We start from the raw sequence: 21,637 nt of genomic DNA, 5'->3' as shown, positions 1-21,637 counted from the left end.
CCTCAAATGTAAGTACCTGAGTAGATATACTCAATTACATATCACTACAGAGTACCAGGTTTAAAACATTTCACTATGAGAAACAAATACTTCTGTTCTTTTAAGGTTATGGGATCAGCAAATATTATTGGTTTAGTGACTGTATCTGTTAAAGTGACCCACTCACATGAAGACAAGTGGCAATGATTGCAAAAAGTGTTTATTGAAAGACAATATTGGAAAAAAAAATCCACCAACCTTTAATCAAGTGATACAAAAAAAACAACACACCTTCACTCACTGTATAAAAAGGAAGATCTTTTGAAACACAATAGAAGGCAAGTCAATCCAACCCAAATATCACAAGCACACACAGTTTACGCGGCACAAGCACTGACAACACCTGCAGTTCATGTGTACAACATGATGTGCACGATCATGCATGGCTGAACTGGTCGGGTTACGCGTCAAACTCCGCCTGGATTATTGACGACATTGCTGTAGCCCTGATTAGAAATAACACGATAGCTGTTATGGCTGTATGTTACCAATACTGTACTGTCATTGTCTAATTAACACCATGATTACATACGCCTAAGATAAGAATTTTGAGAGGATCTCCCCCCCGAACAGTCTGAAAAATAAAACAGAATTCCAAAGATTGATTAAAAACGCCACCATCCAGCAAAGGAGAAAGAAAAAGAAGAATCATCTGTAAAAAAAAAAAAGGAGGTGGTTTGGCTTCGATGCATAACAACATTACATTTTTTTGTTGACCCTTAACCCTTACTTATACATAAGACTATTTCTGGATGGCAAAACATTCAAATCTAACTGGCACAAATACAGCATCACATATTTAGTAACATTGTCTAACAAGGAGAAGTGAATGTGAATGTAGAAATTCCAGTTCATGGTCAAACATGAGCACTGGTGACCCTGTTGTATTCCCTGTGTGGTTTTTGCTGTTGAAGGCTTGAATGTGTTACAGTAATAGTGTGTCTGTGTGTGTGTGTGTGTGTGTTACCTGACTGAACAGGAAGACAAGGTGTTTTGTGATGCTCACATATTATTTCCTAACTCATTTTATTAGCAACATACATTTGTTTATAGACACATTGTGACTAGAAAAAGCAGGCGAGTGGTCCACCGTGGAGGCAAATGTCCACAAAGTTTACGAGGTTGTACACAACGATACATGCGGAGGTGTCCTGACACAAGAGGGCGCCATTGTTATTTAAATCAGACTCAGAATGTGTTATCATGCTTAAAACATGGCTACTTAACACAGACATAAACAGGAGCAAGAATAAAATACTCATCAATTATTTTAATATCATTGATCGTAGTCCATAGTCTGTATATGAAAATGGACGACATGAAGCCAAAATGTCTTGATCGCCACCCGGTGGCCGGATGAAGTATAGGTCCTGATCCCAACCTCCTATAGCCATTAAGCAAATGCTGCAGAAGATGGGGGTGTTAATATGTGCGATATTTTGGTTTCATTTGTTTATCATGAAGGAAGTTGAAACACGTCGTCCATCTTTATTTACAGTCTATGGTTTTCATTTACTGAGAGTTTACTAGTGTAGCATAAAGCAGAAGTATTATTGCTAGGAAGTTACCTTGCACTGACCAGAAATATGTTTGAGCTTTTCTGACACATGATTTCTATTCACTGATTAATCCATAATGAAACAGTACAACACATTTCTTTTTTTCTCCTAAATATCACAACGGAGTGACATAATTTTGCAGTTTACATAAACATTGGAAAGCTATTATAAATCAAATTCATCCCAGAGTGATTTTTTAAAATATCTAATAATAATTAGTCATTGTCATATCACATTTCATTAAGTTTGATATGATCAACATCAGCTACACATCGTGACATTTGATTTTTTTTTTAAACCTGAACGGATATTGTGATGCATACAGTGGTCATATCAGGAGGTTTGTTATTGGTCGACTTGGCTGAAGATTTGTTCACATTGTGCAGTATTTTTTATTTGTGCGGTAGACTGAGGCATTCTGGGTGGCACTGTTGCACAAGACTGGTCCCTCCACGCTGTTTGTTGGCACCATGATTGAGCCAAAGCGAGACAACGCCCCCCTTTAGTCATCCTGAATGACAGAGAGGTCACAGGAGGATGAATCATTTCCATTGATTTCACATTAACATCAATATCCCACTGATCTCCATGGACTAAATATTCTGACATGTTCTCCAAGCAAAACTTTATATTTTTGAATTAATTAGTTAAATAAATGCATTGTACAACATGTCATTATCTTGATCCTGTTTTTTGTGATTTTACATCTTGATGTCTTGAAAATAATCCCATTAATGTCACAAAATTATTTTCAGCCACATCCCCCAGCCACAACAATACCTACAGCATCATTTCACAGTCCATATTTATCATAAAGGTTTGTGGGCTCCTGAATAAAGGCTGACATCACTTCACTTCAAATCAAAAGTTAGAGTTACTGCACACTCATTAGTTTAACATCGATAACTTAAAATGGAAAACAGAAATACTGAAAATACAAGATTAATAACCAGTCTTTTCCATCTCGTTCACTTACCCACTCATCTTCGTCGACTCCCTCGAACGACTCCTGTGGCAGCGGTTCGTCCATGTTCCCCAACTTGGCCACCATGGCACTGAGCAGCTGGGTTACACGGGAGTTGGTTAATATGAAACAGATGACTGACATGGTAGATTTACAGGTAGCACAGAACATACAGTAGAAACACAACAACACTGCATTTATCTTCACCTCGTCTTTCTTCTGTTCATCTGTCTTCTCCTCCAGGTAAAAAGATGAGGGCATGTATTTCCTAACCGGAGCCTCTTTGGGGGCTTCGCTCACTGAGAAAAAGAAAGTATCAAATGAAAAGAACTGAAGAGGTGAATATCTTCATCTAGACAGACTCTCTGCTCTGTGTCCTCACCTGGTGTCATGTCTTTGGGCTTCAGGCTGATCTTCTTGTGTTGGCCGTTGGAGCCGGACAGCCAGGCGGAGGCGGTCAGGGCTGGTTTCCACCATTCTGCCGTGTCAGGGAACACATCATCCTGGAAAAACTCTTTCTGAAGAGCCACAGTGGACACACAGAGGAGGCAGTTATGTTAAAGGACGAGAGAACTATATTCCCATCGCAGTATCCCCATGTGTCCTCTAGGCAGCGCAGTTGGCTCACCTTGACCCGTGGCACTCTGAAGGCGACAGGCTCTACAGCTGTCTTGGTCAGCATCAGACCTACAGCTATCTCCACCTCACGCACACTGCACTCTGTCTTTGGGAGAAAGGCCAAGCCCTGCAGACAGGAAACAGAAAAGTTTCAGAGACCACACACATCATCACAAATGTTTTATGGAGGATTAACTATATAACTTTAGCTGTCCATGTATGCAGATGTAATTTAAAATTCTCTAGATCTGGATTTTATTTGGCTCTGCACCAAACTTTAATAGAAATAAAAGAAAATGCATATATATATATATATATATATATGTTGTTAAAATAATTCCTGGATCAGCCCCCTGATCCGGTTCTAATGGGTTCTTTTCCTTCTGCAGTGATCTGTCCAGTAGTTTTTGCATAATCAAACAACCAAACCAACAAAAATACAGGCAGGGTTGAGAACATAAACTTCTTGGTGGATGTAAAAATGAAAAAATGAATAAAAGTGAGATGGAAGTCAGCTCGGTACCTTCAACGGCTCGGGAGACATAAAACTGCTGCATTCCATAAAGTACGGCTCTTCAGTGACTATCTCATAAACGTGCACTCGAGTATCACCCTGTAAAACAAAGGAAACATAGATTACAACTAATTCTTTCCTGCAATGACACTTTGATTGTTTTATTTTCATTTACTTTTCCAGTGAGGATGACCACGCTGTTGTCGGGGTCATAGAAAGGGATGAGTGTGGAGGGGGAGATGTCTACTTGAATCCTGGCTATGGTTCCGGAGGACAGGGAGTCAGCGGAGTACAGGCAGAGCTGTCTCTCACTGCGACTGCAGGTGAAAGACAAGAGGGATTGACAGTAAGCTCTCTTGCTGCTGCTGCTCTATAAAAACATACTTTTATGCCACTCAAAGAAAAATTCATATTAACATGAAGTACCTGTCAAATCCTGACACCAGCAGGTACTTGCCCTCACACACCCACAGTATACGAGCTCCCCGGGGGCCGTCGGGACCAGGGCCTTCCTGCAAAAACATTAAAAAAGTGAGATTGTGGGAGAAGAGTTGATGAAAGAGAAAGAAGACATGAATTTAAGAAGTTAAGCAACATTTTAATGCAGTTACTCCAGATGACTAATGCCTTTGGGCTGGTGTTATTCTCATCACTTTAAATACTCACACAGGTTTATTGCTTTTGCTGTTGTTTTTCCACCAAGAAATACGACTCTTAACAAGTGATAAATGAAGTTATAGCCGGTGCATAAGTGGAGTCTGCAGGGCACTTCATCAATATTTAACTGGGTTTTATTATGTGCAGTTGCTGTTGTTGCTCAGAGCTTTGGACTACAGCTGCGTCTGTTTCATACGTTTTTAATTACAAACCAAAAGACAAATCGTATCTATTTTCTGTGGTGATATGCCACCATGTTTCTGCTGCACGTACCTGCACAGGTGAAGTGGACTTGCGAGGATCATAGATACGAACTTTCCCATCTTTACACACTGTGGCCAGGAGCTTCCCGTCTGGGCTCCACGCCATACTAAAAACCTGAGCACGAAACACAATGGAGAGCAGAAGCAAGCAAAAAAAGAAACTCAGAGACTGTTTTGCAAACACAAAAGCATCATTTATCTCATCATGGCAAGGTGAAAATAACTTTGACCAAAGTATCAGCAGTCACTGTTTTTTGCATCTAGCATTGTCTTGGTCACCCACCTGTTCCTGGTGTCCAGTGAGGATTTTGACCTCGTCTCCGCTCTCCAGGTTCCACAGTCTGACCGTGAGATCGTAGGATGACGACACCAGGACTCCACTGGCCAGAGGGTGACACTTGATTGAGTAAATCTTCTCTGTGTGGCCTGTGAGGGGTCACATCAGCTGTCAGTTGACTTCAATGAAGCATATACTCTAGTGCCAGCTGTTGTACTGTACATCCTTCCATTAAAGTCTCATGGAGATTTATTGCTGCACTAACTGTTGTATGTCAGGTTGGTCGTTTAACAGTCTGTGGTAGAAAGAGAGGAGTAAAGAGAGGTGGGCCCTGGTCCTACCTTGCAAGATGAGCTCAGGCTCAGTCAGGGTCTCTTTCAGTCCTCCCTCTGGTACCTGCCACACCCGGATCTTAGCATCATCACCAGCTGTCACAGCCAGAGACAGATGTTCAATCACATTCAGGCTAAAATTTACCAAGATAAATGGAAACGGTAAATGGTTTGTATTTGCTTCTAAATATTCAAAGAGTCATACATCCCATTCCCTCACGAATGGGATATTAATGGGTTATTGTCTTGGTTAAGAACTCTTCAACATGTGGACTGAAGGAGCCGAGGAATCAAACCACTGAGTTTCTGATTAGCGGACGGCCTGAGCGATCATTTTACTCACCTACAACAAGCCTGTGTGTGTCAAAGGGGTCCCAAGAGAAGTCGGCCACATTCACAGAGTTCTGGATGGTGGGCAGAGCTGTGTCTGGTTGCCTGCCAGGCTGAGAGCGCTGAGGAGAGGAGCACAACCACTCACTCACACACATGCAGCACATTTTCATGGAACATTTTCCAAAACCTTCTCCAAAAATGGAGAGCAATCACATTATTTTTGATGAATAGTTTTACATTAAATTTCCATCTGCTGCTGTACCTCAAATATGGCGATCTGGCCCCCAGAGATGGCGAGGGGCACTGCCAAACGTTGGCGGTTTACACAAAAGCCGTCACACTCGCCTGGCGTGGTCAGATTGAGACCGCGTATGTTAGTGATGTGCGTGTCCCTGTGCATCACTGCACCCTGGATGTGGCGGAACTTGGAGGTCGGCCCTGGACGAGAGATAATTTTCCACTTTATCATTTGACATTAATGGATTTGACTCTTAACAAACATCCCCTTAATAAATATCTCTGCCATCCATCAAGTCACTTGACAGTCGCACATCCGAACAACTTCAAACTTGGTAAATATTTTGCTGAAGAATCTCAACATCGACTGTGAAGTTGACGTGTCAACAGAAACAGATAATAATCCTGGATTTCTTTTAAATTGTAAACTGCACATGCTGTTACCACATTAACACAATCTTTTGATGATGTGTCCATACCCAGCATGCTCTGGATGGCCTTGGCACTCTGGCTGGGACTGGGGCTGGGGAGGAAGCCTGAGGAGAGGCCGGAGGTGGAGGAGGGAGAGCGGGATGGGTCTGCGCTGCTGCCTGGAGTACTCAGAGGACTACTGGAGGTGGAGCAGCCATGAGCCGGATCCTGAAGAACAGTATGTAATGTCACGTTTTCACTGCTGCAACAGAACCCTGATGGTGAAATCTAGACCTGTTGCAAAACCATTCTACAAAAATATTTTCACCTCTTTGCTCCCCACACTGGCCGCCTCCTTCTTTGTAGGCATCTGTTTTGCTGTTGAAGCCTTTGGTTTGGGCTGTCGGTCTGGGTGGAGGCTGACTTTCTCCACCTGAGGACAAACAGAACTCGTTGTTTGAGGCGTCCAAAATGTTTGAAGACTGGATAAACTTGTTAGGAGCAGAGAGAACCGTTACCTGCTTGTTCCCTCCCTGCCACCACTCCTCTGCAGACATGGCAGGAGTCGCACCCACCGTGTCTGGGAAAAGATCATCATGAAACTCCTGGCCTGAATGCTGGGGAGCAGAAACACAGAAACACACGGATGCAAATGAGCCTGCATGAAAACGAACATGCAAACATCTACAGGACTGGTCGTGACTTTCACGTTTGAGTGCTCACCTTGCGAGGGACTTGATAGCTGACTGGCACAATGCAGCTGTTCGTCAGCTGCAGCACACGCATCACTTCGCAGGACATCACATCCAACGACGGTTTGGGAACCATGGCAGCGCCTCGTGTTGAGTTATCCACGAGACAGTGGCTCACTACAGGGAACGAGAGGATGAGTAACTCTAAATCTGAGCAGACAGATAACAGATGACCTGCTCTTACCTGGAGAGAGGAGCGGCTCAGAGGAAGAGACTTCGAAGCAATCAATCACCGTGTCTCCCTGTGCAGAACAGAGGGACACTAGATCAGACACCAACAGATAAAGTTTGACTGTTTTCATTATAAGTCAGAGAACATGTCCAGTTCATCTCCTCTCACACCAAGATTATTATTCCGCACAGTGGAGGAATATACCGCAGCAATGACAGCCAACCTTTAAATTAAATAACTGTCAAGACTGTGCAGATTCTTTTTTTAGTTTCTTTTAAATCCCTTCTGAAAAATGTTCATTTAATGAAACCATTATTATGAAAACCTCCAGGCATAAATATGCAACACTTGTGTCTGAACTTAATTCTATCACCTGAGAGAATTTTATAACAGAGGAGAACAAATCTAAATCTTACCAGTCCGGCCAGTACGAGCAAACCAGTGTCTTCATCAAACAGAGGGATCAGCGTCCTGAGAGCAAAAAGACAAGAGAGGGAGAAGGACAGAAATGAGAAGGAGACATTCAAACTAAGTTCAATAGTAGTACATTGATGTACACTCTCTAATACAAAATAAATGAAGTATGTCGTAGTTTATAGGTTGAAGTTTCACAAAGACGCCATGAGATGGAGCAGTCGTCTCAATTTTAGGGCAACAGTGGTGACAGGTTTTTCATAGGTCGTCTTTTAACGGACAATATAATAACATTAATTTAAAAAACTACTAATTCAGCTGGAGCATGATGTTAAACACTCATACACACAATTTAATTTTTCTGTGACTTCATCTTAAACCAATAAGGCTGAAACGTTTACAATCACAGGGAAAAAACCTTTAAACCCATGTTCCAATGTGGATACTTAATCAAATGGACTCCGACACAGCAAACAAGACTAATTGTACAACCCACAATTAATCTTATTAACTATCAATCTGCTGATCGTTTTATTCAAGAGAAAATAGAATAAAATCCTCAGTCATGACTTAAATGGGACCAATGAAAACACGGACAGTATATGTCATAAAAGATGGGTTGTGTTCTCAGCTGCCACAATAAGATCAGGTCGATGAAAACGGTTGTGAACAGAGATTAGAGACCCATTTATGTTTTTATTTAAATGGATGCTTTTATTTCTATCTTCTTTTTCATTGATGTTGTATTGTAGTGAAGTAGTTTTAGAGAATAAATTACAAAATAAAAAATAAACAGTTAAAAAAAGAAGAACAGAAGTCATAGTTTCTAAGAGACATTTTCTCAGGTCACAGTCCAAAAACTAAGACACAGACATTTTGAAAGACTGAGAAGCTTCAGCCAGAGAACGTTTGCTTGATATTTGATGATTCATTTTCTGTCTATTGACAAAACGATTAATAAACTTCACATCTCAGCTCCACCTTGGACACAGTCACCTGCGTCCTCTCAGGATTTGAGGTAAGAAGGTTGAAGGATGAGGAAGCTTTAATCTCGATGGGGGTGGGGGAAATTCTATGGGCTGTGGTAATTCAACCAAACAGGAAAATGTGTTTCGGAGAAATAGTTGAACAATCTCACTGATTCATCCTCTCATTCATGCTCGCGCTGTCCCTCCCTTCTTTCCTCTCTTCACTATTGAGACTCACTGTGCTGTTTTATTTTTCCGGGGCCGGGACAGAGGGCGAGGGCCGATCTATCCACTTCACATCAGGCCTGGAGATAGGCAGAGTGAAGTGGAAATACAGTTTCAGTGATTAACTTGTGTCTGCGCCACTCGGCTGCCAGCACATCGACTAGGAATGGCAGAGGAGTGATGTAATGTACCAAGTGCAACAGGATAATGACAATATAATGACAGACTAAGTGACAGCGCATGATGACAGGCGAGGGTTTGCAGTAAGCACGTGAGAGAGTTTTTCACATTTTAAGAAAAACCAACACAAAATTCAAGATTACCTAAAAAATGTCTGCCACAAGTTTGAGGTTATTATAGCTCAAATTCTTTATTCAGCTTACTTCAGTTTTCCAGGAACGGAGGTCTTTTTTATTTGACTCTTTTGTTACATTTGGGAAGTGATTTTGCTCTTGGCAGTTCCGCAGTAACAGACAGGGAAGCGATGGAGTGTTGTTCATGACTGCAAAGGTGAAAACTATTTTAATAAACTAGTCTGCCAGGTGGAAATGAAATAATACTTTGTAAATGTGATTCTGAACTTTATTTATAAGGGAAAGACAAGATGCAACAGATGGTTACAATTTAATGCAACTATAACCCCTTATCACACACCCCTAAGTATAGTTTATTCATGAAGCCCATTTACTGTAAATCAAAGTGCTGTGCAGCACAAAGAGAAGTACAAGAATAAAATGTAAAAAATAAAATAAATAAAAAATGAATTGTAAAGAAATGAATAAAAATAACTAGACAAAAGTCAAAAGTCAGAGAAAACGTGTGGGTCTTCAGTTTAACCCTAAATAATGAACAAAATAAAGCAGGAAAAAGAGAACGAGTGCACGAGTGGTTTTTTTTTTGCCTTGTTTATTTTTTGCCTTAAAAAGGGGAAAATGTCTGTAGCAGCATCTTTTGAACCAAATATGTCCAAGTAGGACAACAAATGATGAGTTAATCAGATGATGAATTTATTATGCAATGCATACAGTGTTTTTTTTAAATATGTTGTTCCACTGAGATGTTTATATCATGGTACATGGACTCGAGGTACTTAAAGGTCTCTTTCCCTGCTTTCCTAACTCTGTCCTCCCGTTCTTCTCTTAATTTCAGGATCTTTGTCTTATCAGAAAACTGGACCTGTTGCAGACCTGCCTCCTCTTCCCTTCAGCATCCCTCCTTCTCCCCCAATGTCCCTGGCCTGTGAAGTCAGCGAGGGGCGGCCACGCTTTGTTAGGGACGGCTGTGTGTTCCCATGTCGGAGTCAGTCCACAGGGAGTCCCTAAACACCTCCATTCCCACACCCCTCTCGCTGCCCGTCTTCCCTTCTCTTTCCGACTTAACAGCACTACCACCTTGCACCCCACGCTCTCTTTGTGCCTCCAGTCCCATTTATTTCTCTGACACCTTATCTCTGCTTTTCTCACAGTAAACGTGCAACAAGTCAAACAGCCACATAATAGGAGTGGAGTTTTATCACTGATAAAAGCCTCTGTTTACTATCGCTTTCATGCCCCACCTCACCACCAGTCCACTTTCCCACACAGAAACACACACACACGTACGTGCATGCGAGTGCATATTTTTAAGCACAAAGATGTAAAAGCAAATTCATTCCAGCAAAGAGTTATGTTAAGTTTGGGAGCAAGCTTATTGTGAAGATCTGGATCACATGGTGTGATTATGAATGAAAGAGGCTGTAAACAGACGTTTGTGTGTGTGTGTGTGTGTGTGTGTGTGTATGACTGAGTGTAATCCAGACATAAGCTTATTTCAGGGGTGTGTGAGTAGAGGGTTAACCACACACGTGTTGTGTGTAGTCTTGAACTAAAAGTGAGTGATGGAATACGAAAAAAAGAGAGAAAAATAAAGAAGGAAAGACATGAACACTATCAGCTGAGAAACATGAATAACAGAACGGATTGAAAGATTTTACTCCTGAAAATAACAGAATAGTTCCCCCAGTCTCAAATTATCTATCTGCACCAAGCGGCTTCTCAACATCTGTCGGACTTTTCGAACACGCTGCAACAAGCGGCCTAATGCTCCTAAAAAATCCCCCCTGGCTTCGGTCTGTTACTGGCCCTCGGCTCCAATCGGAGTTTAGACAAATCAGAAAACTGGGGAGAGCTCACGTTTTGCCTCGTCTGCCATCGCCCCACACTGCTTTCTCACACACACCAAAACGCACATCATAAAATGACCCTCTGCCCATGACAGCAGCCTTCAGCACCCGCAGATATGGGGGGCATATTACTCTAGTGTGCACATGTGTGTGTTTGTGTGTGCGTGTATCTGAGGCGGTCCACGAATGTTATGATTATGAGAATGTGTTGTGGTTTGATAATGTAGGAGATAGTGGAACGACTGACTCATGGAGGGCAAGACAAATTAATATGTGAATGACAGACAAATACAGTGTGTGTGTGTGTGTGTGTGTGTGTGTGTGTGTGTTAGCTATAACTACAAACACACACACCTTTAGATTAATATTCACGTGCAGAAATAAACTCAATATAAGAAAATGCTGTACATGCTCAAGAATGACAAAATATGAAAACTGCACGCACATACTTCCACACATGTATAAGCACATATGAGTACATCCAGACACAGTGACAGCATCAGACAGACACAGTAGTGTATTATGTACGGCGTAGATGGAGTATATAGGTGGAGTTAATGAAAGCAGCCTGCAGAGGTATGAGGTTATGAGTTGAGCCATAGCAGCTGTAGGACCAGATCAGTATCAGTCAAAGAGACTTTTCTTTCTTGTATGAGCTCATGGCCTTTAGATCAGCCAGTCTGACCGTTACAGACAGACGGTGGACAGAACAATAAGCTCCAGTCGTCAGGTCGGAGCTGCTCACAAAGTAGAAAAGAAAGACAGAAGGTGCATTTGGGCAATGTGGTTGTGTTTGTTTGTGAGCAAGATTTGGACAAACCTATCGAAAGGATTACCACAGAACTTGGAGGAAGGATGTGGTATGGGTCAGGGAAGATCTCAGAAAAGTTTGGTACTCATCTGGATCAGGAGGCTGATAATCTGTCATATTGAGGGGACTGATATCTATGAGTGTGTGAAATTTGGTGCAGCTTGATTTAAGGGGACTATTGGGTCTTGGTCCAGGTGTTTGCTCTTGCCAATCTTCGTGTTAATGTTCAGATTAGACCAGAAAAAAAATCACAACCACACTGATACACATACTTGGAAATCAGTCTTGTATGACTTCAGCTTTATTAACTTCTCTTTCTATTTTAATTTCACTCCCCCTCTCTCCGTTTATCAGTCCCCTGGTTATGTCATCCCAATCAGTGGGAGTGAGCGTGCTATCACTCAGGGTGAAGGGTCTGCAGAACTGTGAACTCCAACAGTCCACTTTATCAGCCTCCGCAGCCTGCAGCTCGTCCAGCTGTACCAGCCGGCCTCTGCTGGCCCACTGGCCAGAGGTGACTCCTGACCTCAGCCTGAAGCTTTGGCCTTATAATAATGTTTGAATTATCACACTGGGTCACAGCAAAAACAGTGGACGTGTTGTTGCAGATCTCAAGTCAAGTGTGAGAGTGCACAGCGGCCCAGTCATTCTGATAAAACATGAGGTCAATGTTCATTTCCCACACTCGTCGAATTCAATGACAGCCAAGGTCTTATTTGGTGAAGTTTAAGCAGGAATATTTTGTATTTTTTTTAAGGCATTTAGAGGCTATACTTCACACTCCTGGTGAAATAATGTCTTTTAATACATTTGATTGATTGGAATCTGACAGAAGGATACATGGGGATGTGGAAGAATGAGGGTGCTACATTGATTCCCTGTGTTTCTGTCTCAAACGATCTCTTCTTGGTTGTTTTCATATTTAAGAAAAACTAGAACAAACTGTGTGTTCATGTGGTGTTGGAATAATTGGAAAAATTAGTTCCTGACTGGAAAAAGTTATGTAAACGCTGTTTCAAGTCGAAACAACAACACAGGAAGTCAGCGTACACTCTTTGCTGACAGCATCACTTATAAAACAACAAACATAATTTAACAATCAGCTCTAGACAGAAGCTTCTAATGTCACCTTGTCACAAACTCCATGTCCATCTCTCACAAGTTCTGTCACAAGAGCCTACCACCAGAGTTTTTTTCCAATACAGATGTTTTTTATGATGACATGTACATTGCACATCTGATACTTTTTCTTTGCTTTTCGTTATCATGCAAATATTGAATCAGAGTGTCAAGGTTTCATTTAAATACCCTCAACATAAACTCATTTGTTTATAATGATTTTGGGGTGATCGGGACGTAATTCATTTGGCAGAGATGTGGTTAAAAATATAATTCTGACCCCACTGATACATCTTGAGGAGAAGTTAAGGGAGGGATGAATGTATGTTTTTCAAGGCCTCATATTATGGTCCCTACACATACACACAATAAGCAGCAGATTTATAATGGATCTGTTGTAGCATAAAATTAATTAGTAAAAATATTTGGTATGTTGAACAGCTGTAACTAAACAGCTGTATCTCTCTCTGATTCAAAAGTATGACCATTGAAGCACATGTTTTGTTCATAGTTTGGGTTATTTTCATCGTCACTATCTGATGAAGAGAGTTCATATGACCAGAGGATCTTTTGATAACTCTGCCATCTTCTTGTTATTGTTTGCAGTGATACAACACACTTCCTGTTTCAGCGTTATTACTCTTGTATAAGGACATTGGACACAGCTAATGGTTTTAAGCACACTTGCGCTGCAGGCCGATGGGTGTTCACATCTCTCCAACAATGGGAGGACTGGTGCGGAATAATCCACTGGTGATTAATGGGAATCATAATGAAACAGCACTGGACCTACAAAACCCATCTCCAGGATTTACCATCCTGGAGACGGGTTCTGTATAGATGTGAAATATAAAGAGACTTCTTCTCCAAGGAGACTTTTGAGAGTGAGAATTTCAGATCATGGAAAAGATCCACTAAACAGCCAACTAATGGTTTGGCAGCGGAAATCCTCTCAAACTCTGAAGCATCACAATCCAGCCAAAAATTACAACTGCAAACAAACAGTGTATCACAGATGATGAACTTTGTCACCTCTGTAAACTCACTAGTTCACGAACCAATCAAACCTTCGCACTCTGCACAATGTGTATAAATGTTTCCCATAGCGGCATCTGAGCTCCAAAGACCGCACCACAGAAGATCAACCTCTGGGTCAGAGCGAGGGCAGCTTCACATTACGGCTTCAGCTCAGAGGGATCGAACACAACATGGCACTTACACTGGACTTTCACTGTCTGTTTGTTTTTGGGGCATAAGAATGCATAATATTGGACCTTCCATGCTTTGTCATTGCATTCAAATAATAGAGTTAAGAATCTCCAATAAATAAATGCATTTTATAAAAAAAAAAATAAAATTCTGCATATATTTTTCAGTCTTCTAACCATCTGGATAAAAAATATTTATAAATTCAACATAAAAGATATTTAACCATTTTCCCAGGTTCCAACTGTATTTTCAAGTCTGCATAGCCAGAAATGTTCCAGTATTGCTCTATTTTATTTTAACAATCAATAAACATATACATCAATATAGACACATCGAAGTGATGATAAGACTTTTTTATATTTAAGTTTTGTTTCCATTGTACAAATTGAGCAGGAAGTTCGAGCTACTATACAACTACTACATCATGGGGTTAAAACATGTTTTTAGTGTAAATCAGACAGATCCAGAAGGTTAGAAAAGACTTTGAGGATTTTCAAAATCCCTGCACAAAAGCTGTTAAGACTTAAATGCAATGAAATGACAGGACAAGCCACAGGCACACATTGAGGACCCTGCAGGTTCTTCATATATGGTCTTAAAGGCTAAAACACATCTCTGTTTGGGGCCTTGCTGAATGTAGATAAAGTCACGATGAGTTCAAGGATCCTCAGCAGGCTTTTGAGCCGAGCTGCACAGTTGTCCAGCTGAGCAGTGAAATGTACCAAAGTGAAATAAACTTTCTTCACCAAGAGAGAGTGTTTTTTTTTTCAGTGTGTGTTTAATAAGTTTGCTGGACCTGCCTGCCGAGCTACCTTCAGTAGCCAGTTCATTAGAAGGGAATTAGAGTTGACGTGGTGCGTTCCTGAGAGGGGAAGAAAAGCCAGGATTGTTGGTGGAGGGGCCAGCTGTGGCCGCGTCTGAACCCCAGTGATGAGGCTCTTAGATGGGCTGCCAAGCGGCTACTCTCACCTCTCTCCTCACTTCACTGGGCCCCATCCTCTGGCCCCTGACAACCGCCACACACACAAGTACGTATAGTGGCACAGATGCATGTGCACACACGCACGCTCAGGATTTAATTAAACTGACTGCGTCCCATGTCAACAGGTCTGCGCAGAACCCACACACACACACACACACACACACACACACACACACACACACACACACAGTTCCACATAGAACCACATGCAAAGTTGCCAAAGGAAAAAAAATAACAGCTTCAGCAGTAAAATCATTTCTGTCAAAACGTCATCACTAATCTAACTCTGCAGCTGCAGCTTCACACTGGCTCCTGCTTTTGCTTGTTACACTGAACTAAAAAAAGCCGACATATTGCCACCCCTGAAAGCGAAGTTACATCCTCCGCTGTCATCACATAGACGCGGAACAAGGTCGCAACATTCCACAATTGTTTTTATCCCAATCAGAGCTGCACAACTCTCAGTTAATCCTGTTCTGCTTTGTAAACGGTGAGGCCACAACGAGACGGTCCATACTGCGTCAGCCACAAAACACAGCTTTACAAAATGTCAAGTATGTGTGGAAAAACAACCTCTTACATTATAATAGACATGTCAAGAAAACTTAACAAACAGTGTTGTCTGACCACAGGATGGATTGTGCATCTGTTTTGCATAATGGCAACATAAAAAATGAAAACGCTAATCTTTATTTTTAACAAGAACAGACAGAGAGAGAGAGAAAAAAAACAGGTCTTCAACTTGCGGAGCAGATAATTACACACATTTCTACTTGTCTTATGTAAATAAGAGAAATTAGAGACTCATCTCCAAAAGGACACATGCTCATGTAGACTTGCTCACTCACAAATGCCCCCTGCAGACCTATAAATGTGGTAAACTGGTCCAGACTGCAGAGCTATAAAGCAGCCAGGACACTGGTCATAAACTGGCATGAGACCTCAGACCTAGACTCCAGGCTGAAGCGCGGACGCGTGTGGGGGTTGGGTTGTTGTAGGACGTGGGTGGGCGTGAGGGTGTCATGGTATACTAATGGGAAACATACATCTTTAAAAATGCAAATGATAAAACAGGACAGCTCTGAGGTTGCTAACAGAAATGTCTTTCAAATATTGTCATGTGTTTGAGTTTGTGTTTGCATCTGTGAAGTCTGCTGCTTGTTGTCATCTGTGGAGCCCCGGAAGAGATGCGTTCCACGTTAACCCCGGGGTTCAGCATCAAGGGCCTGGGCCTGATGACCATTAAATGACCTGTCGGCAGGGGCCTGGGAACCGATCAGCAGCCGCGACCGCCTCAGACGACTGAGGAGAGAGGAAGTGATGGCGCAGGAGACAGAGAGAGAAAGTGTGAGGGTCACGACCGCAGCAACCCTCTCTGCTGCCGGGCCACCGGAGGAAAGTCCAGCTCTTGTCACAGTCAAATTTAAAGCACGAAAGGCAGACAGAGTTACACATGTTGAAGAGGAAGTGAGGAAACAGTGACCTGTTTTCTGCTTTCAACTGGAAGTTGATGGATTGTCAGCCTGCATTAGGACTAGCTAATGAGGTATGAGATGATTTAAGAATACACACACACCCACACTCAGAATTTTGAATGAAACTTTTATGGAATTTATAAAAACCATAAAAATAAAAATCTCATGGAAAATATGTTGTTGATGATATGATGCATGTCAGCAGATGTTAATTCTGGAAATTCAAATTGATCAAAATCTGTATCAGTGCTTGACCAACAATATTCTGAATAAATCCTATTAAATTCTGTGAAGAAACCCACCATGGACATCGTGTCTTGCACAGTAATTATAAAGAACAGATCGGCGGTGATGTCACTCCTACTGTGGAAAAACCACAAGTCCAACCTGTTGCTGATGTGTCCTTCAGAAACTGAAGTCGACTTTAACAACACATCCCGCCAAGAACAAACTTGACAGACGACTTATTGCCCTGTTAAAAATCTGATAGAGTCCGCGTTCTCTCTCAGCACAGACGCTCGACTGCTAAAGAGCAAATACACAACTGACGCCATAATCAAGCTGCGATATCACATGAGTTGGATGTTTATTGACAAAGATCTTTGGCAAATGTTGCTCAACCCTTCAGCTGCAGTTCCCTCAAATTATAGAACTGACATGACCTCACACGAAGCCTCAAACTGGATGATCCAAACCAGTCAGTACTACTGTGTATGACTGTGTGTGTGTGTGTGTGTGTATGTGGGAGAGAGACTTTCCTTCGTGGAAAGCCAAGACAGAATTATTGGAAAATTCTAGAACCATAAAAAAACAGTAATTTACAGACACAAAACATGACTGTTTAATATTTATTTTTCTTTCAAACCTGAGTGCGTGTCTGCAGATGAGTGAAAGGTTCGACCCGAGAGGGGTTAATCAAAAAAAATAAAATAAAAAGATAGAGCTTTTTGAACCTCATTCCTGCTCAGCTACAAAAAAATATTCTTGATGTGTTTAACAGTCAACATGCGCACATGTTTTGACTCCATGGTGTCTTCCAGAGTTTATCAGAGCCGCTGTGTCTCTGTCTCTGGTACCAAGCGACTGTGGCTCTGACTCATCTCTCTGTGACACACACATCTTGCTGCCGGCAACTGTGTCTGTACTTGCTCCTTCTGGTTCATACAAAACGATACTTTATCACTTGGATCGCCTCCACTGATCTTATTTCTTGTATCTCAAAAGCACACATTCCACTCCGGTGGGATGACAATCTTATATCTCCAAAAAAAAAGGTCAACATTCGGAAACATAAAAAAGATCTTTCTCAGAGTGAATTTGGCTGATAGAGATATTCATATAAAGACATGAAAACCAGCAACAACTTCACATTCACTATGCAAACTTTGTCTCCCTCACTGTGGGTTTAATAATCTCAAAAATATTTCAGCTCCGTACCCTCAGCCTAACTGTGACAGGATGTGGCCTTCTCCCTCTGTTCTGGGTGGACTGACTGTGCACGAAAGGCCTGCATTTTACTGTTAGAGGGCCAAACTCAGTTACGATAAATCATCGGCTTTAATGGCCGAAGGAGGGATGTGTACAGTGCAAACCAATAAAAACCACAGGACAGAGCAGATTTACAATAAAAGAGACAGTTCACGACTGAAAGAGTGAAAAAAAGAGAGAGAGAGAAACTAAGCGAGACAAGAGAGAGGAGATAAGATAACTACATTCATGTAGTAAATCACAACAGTTATGCATATGTGTATGTGTGTGTGTGTGTGTGTGTGTGTGTGTGTGTGTGTGTGTGTGTCTCCTTCTAGGAATGCTTTGAGCTCTATCATGGTACATCTGGAAGAGTTATTGGGCACAAAAGAGACAAAGAGAAAGTAAGAGAGTATTGATGTGCTGCAACTGGTACAACCAGACTGACTCCTATCACTGCTTCATCTTTGCAGCTGCCCCCCCCCCCCCCCACACACACACACACACACAGACACACACGCACACACACGCACAGACATCCATCCTTTTAAGGACCTAGCATTGCCTTCCATTCACTGTGAACAGCCGAACCAAAACCTTATCTCTAACCTAAACCACAAATTCACGACTGAACCAATCTTAACCAGGACCTCAGTTTTTTTCCTTGTCAGGACTGGACATTGGTCCCCATGAGGTCTACTTAACACATCCTAAAGAGGTCACAACTTTTTTTTTTTTTAATAACCATAACCATCGCTATTGCAGAGTTCAGTACTTTGATCATAGAATGCCAAACACGTCCATATCACCACCATTTCTTTTGATTTAATCAACTTCTATTTAACCAGTCCTTGATGTGAAGGCTACCTCATGTCCATGTTACCATTATCAGGGCTGTGAGTCAAAGCTGAAGAAAAGCTTGTTATCGGTTTGCATGAGTGTTTGCTTTTATCCAACCTTCTTTATTTAACTATAGGAAGGTCATTTTGTTGCTGGATTACTCAGTGGTGGCCTGGCAGAACGCAAAAAGGACTTCAGACAGAAGCACGGTATCTTAATGAAAGAACACAACACAATTGAAAGATATCATGTCGCCAGGTGATGATCTAACTTTAATATGCAACTCACTCGTCAAGCACCAGGTTGACCTGACGTGACCTGTGCCGCTTCGCTGCTCTCATCCCTCTGGTAGAGTATCTGTCATAGTACAAAACAGCAGTGCAGTCATAGTGAACATACTGTAGCTGGGCTGTAGTCACTTTGCTTCCTGCACTCAACCACAGGCATGCTGCTGTTACCCAATACCTGACATACCAGACTGCAGGGTGAGACCGAGAGGTAGGAAGGAGGTAGCACAGGAGGGCAGAGAAGGAATGAAATGAGGAAATGAAGGAGGAGGAATGAAGAAGAGAGGGTTGTTCTGTTTACGAGTGGAGGCTGACACATGCCTCTCTGGGCTGCACATGAACTTTAGGGTCATTCAGATCTGACCATTACTTTAACACTTGTATGTTGAGGATAGATTCACATGGTTTACCCATAGCAAGAGTTGTATTATTTCATTTAATTGCATGTCAGACAGTTTATGTGCGCCGGCTGCTCTGTGCATGGTTTCCCACTACACCCTTAGCTGCTTTGTCTGCAGAGATGTTGATGTGCATCTTTGCAGAAGCATCAATCCAGATTTATTGGAATGTTTAGATTGTGGCAAGACAACTTGATGCACCATAACAAGATCTCTGCAGAAATCCAAGAAACTCCAAGATAAAAAGAAAACCTTTTCCCTTCATTTAAAAATTCCACAATTTTTGAATATGTTAATATTTTGTTTTCAAAAATGTAACTGCTGCTTGAGGCAGTGAGAAAGAATGAGCGAATAAACAATAAAACAATAAATAAATGAGAGAGGAAGATTACACACCTCACATTGTCTTTCGCATCAGTTAATGACAATCATGGGAAAACCGGGCTTCTAAGTGACTCCCTGAGTAAGAGAGGGACGGGAGGTCACCCACACCACCTCTCAACCCAACCTCAACCCCTCCGATCTCACCCCTTCTCCTTCAGGCCTCACTCTTCAATCTCTCTTATCTGAGAGCAGAGATAAGCAAAAAACCCCTCACGTTCAGCTCAGACGAGAACTGATAACCAGCAAGAAAACAAATGCAGGACACCCCAGCCACACGTGTGTGGTTTAAAAAACTTAAAAGGCTAAACTGCTTGTTGCTATAAGAGAAAGCTGCTCTACGTCGGCTCGATTATGTAAAACCCAGGCTAGTTTCATTCAGCCTTCTTCATCCTTTCAACAATAAAACGTGCACTAATGGGTTGTCCAGCTCTGAGGCATGCATGTCACAGCTGTGCTGTCTGTTTCTGTCTCTCTCCTTAATGAGAAGTGCCAGTGCGCGCAAGTCAACAGACCAGTAAACCTCCAAGTGAACTATGGTCTGACCTTTCGAGGTCTCCGTGTGTTTGCTGTCTTTGCCTCTTCTGCGTGAAACAAACACCTCATGCAATCAGTAAAAGTTGAGTGCACAGAGATCTTTGTGTTAAGGGCCACTTCATCATCCTCAATAACATAAAACTCCAGGTTTAATCCAATTACGGCAAAATGCCATGAATAGGCCAAAGAGAGACATATTTAGATTATAATCATTATATTAAATGTCTCTGTTTCCTAAGCAAAGCTCGTTAACAGCGCCGGCCTAACCCAACCTCTGATTGATAAATGGCGAGAGAAGGCAAAATTATATTCAGGGTGAAAAAGTGCTTTCTAGAGCCAGGCTTTCTAGATCCAAAACAATCTGGATTTTTAGGGGCAAATGCAGATACCATTATTATGTGTTAGATATTATAGTGACTGATATAGAGATTACAAAAAAGATGTTATTATCAAACCCTTGTAAGAAAAGAAATGTAATCGAAGCTTGATATTCTACAGTTGAATCATAAACCTTATTGTAAATAGATATAAAGAAACACGTGGAACCAAACCTTGTGTAAAATATAAACACATATGCACATCTTTTCTGCATTGTTTGCCAAACACAAGCGCAGATACTGAAATGTTTGTGTAAAGCTCATATCAGCTGATTTTTACAGGCTCTAGTTTTTATGAAACTAAAACTTCAGTTCACCTTGAGTTTAACCAAAGATGAAGTGTGTAAACACGTGTAAGTATATATACATAAATATACAAGGGTTCCTCTATTGAAGACAGCTTTATGAGCAACAGATTGACTTATTATGAGTAAAGTTGGCAAAAGACCATGGGTGGGAAGAGTCAACATTTCCCTTTTGTCTGAGGCAGAGCATTTGATTTTAGTATTATGTGTTATCAACTTCTGCTTTGAGTTCACTCATTACTCCTCCCTCTCTCTCTGTTGGGCATAGTTCTCAGTCTCATTCAGGTTCCTATAGCAGCCACTAACTAACCGTGTACCTTCCTGGTTTCCCCCTCCCCCTTCCCACACATACGTTTTTTATCCTCTGGCTGCCGGGTGCTGAGTAGCTGTGGGAAGACGGGCAGGTCTCACAGTAGCCCACACATAATGCCATCAGAGCACATTTACGTGTGACGGGGAGAAACACAGGAACACAGATGCCACATGCAGACACCCACTAAACACAAGGACACACAGAGGCTGGGAGAAGAAGGAGCAGGTCGGGGATACATCA

General features: G+C 41.8%; 1 protein-coding gene across 1 annotated transcript in view; it reads right to left on the bottom strand.

Annotated features, from left to right (window-relative positions):
- Positions 1-181: 181 nt before the first annotated feature.
- coro7 (coronin 7) overlaps positions 182-21,637 on the bottom strand; it is a 96,498-nt gene continuing 75,042 nt past the window's right edge. The window contains exons 10-28 of the mRNA XM_069525243.1: positions 7,545-7,599; positions 7,141-7,198; positions 6,928-7,073; positions 6,723-6,821; positions 6,533-6,637; positions 6,273-6,432; positions 5,819-5,994; positions 5,567-5,675; positions 5,233-5,319; positions 4,898-5,040; positions 4,625-4,729; positions 4,121-4,206; positions 3,870-4,011; positions 3,704-3,793; positions 3,191-3,307; positions 2,945-3,080; positions 2,770-2,861; positions 2,575-2,661; positions 182-2,109 (exon numbers count right to left, since the gene is read on the bottom strand). Coding sequence (XP_069381344.1) covers positions 2,101-2,109; positions 2,575-2,661; positions 2,770-2,861; positions 2,945-3,080; positions 3,191-3,307; positions 3,704-3,793; positions 3,870-4,011; positions 4,121-4,206; positions 4,625-4,729; positions 4,898-5,040; positions 5,233-5,319; positions 5,567-5,675; positions 5,819-5,994; positions 6,273-6,432; positions 6,533-6,637; positions 6,723-6,821; positions 6,928-7,073; positions 7,141-7,198; positions 7,545-7,599 — 2,002 coding nt within the window. The 3' untranslated portion in view covers positions 182-2,100. The remainder of the gene's footprint in view (positions 2,110-2,574; positions 2,662-2,769; positions 2,862-2,944; positions 3,081-3,190; positions 3,308-3,703; positions 3,794-3,869; positions 4,012-4,120; positions 4,207-4,624; positions 4,730-4,897; positions 5,041-5,232; positions 5,320-5,566; positions 5,676-5,818; positions 5,995-6,272; positions 6,433-6,532; positions 6,638-6,722; positions 6,822-6,927; positions 7,074-7,140; positions 7,199-7,544; positions 7,600-21,637) is intronic.

The sequence above is a fragment of the Paralichthys olivaceus genome, chromosome 5 (assembly GCF_024713975.1).
Source record: "Paralichthys olivaceus isolate ysfri-2021 chromosome 5, ASM2471397v2, whole genome shotgun sequence".
NCBI classification, from domain to species: Eukaryota; Metazoa; Chordata; class Actinopteri; order Pleuronectiformes; family Paralichthyidae; genus Paralichthys; species Paralichthys olivaceus.
This window is presented reverse-complemented; position numbering and strand designations above follow the sequence as displayed.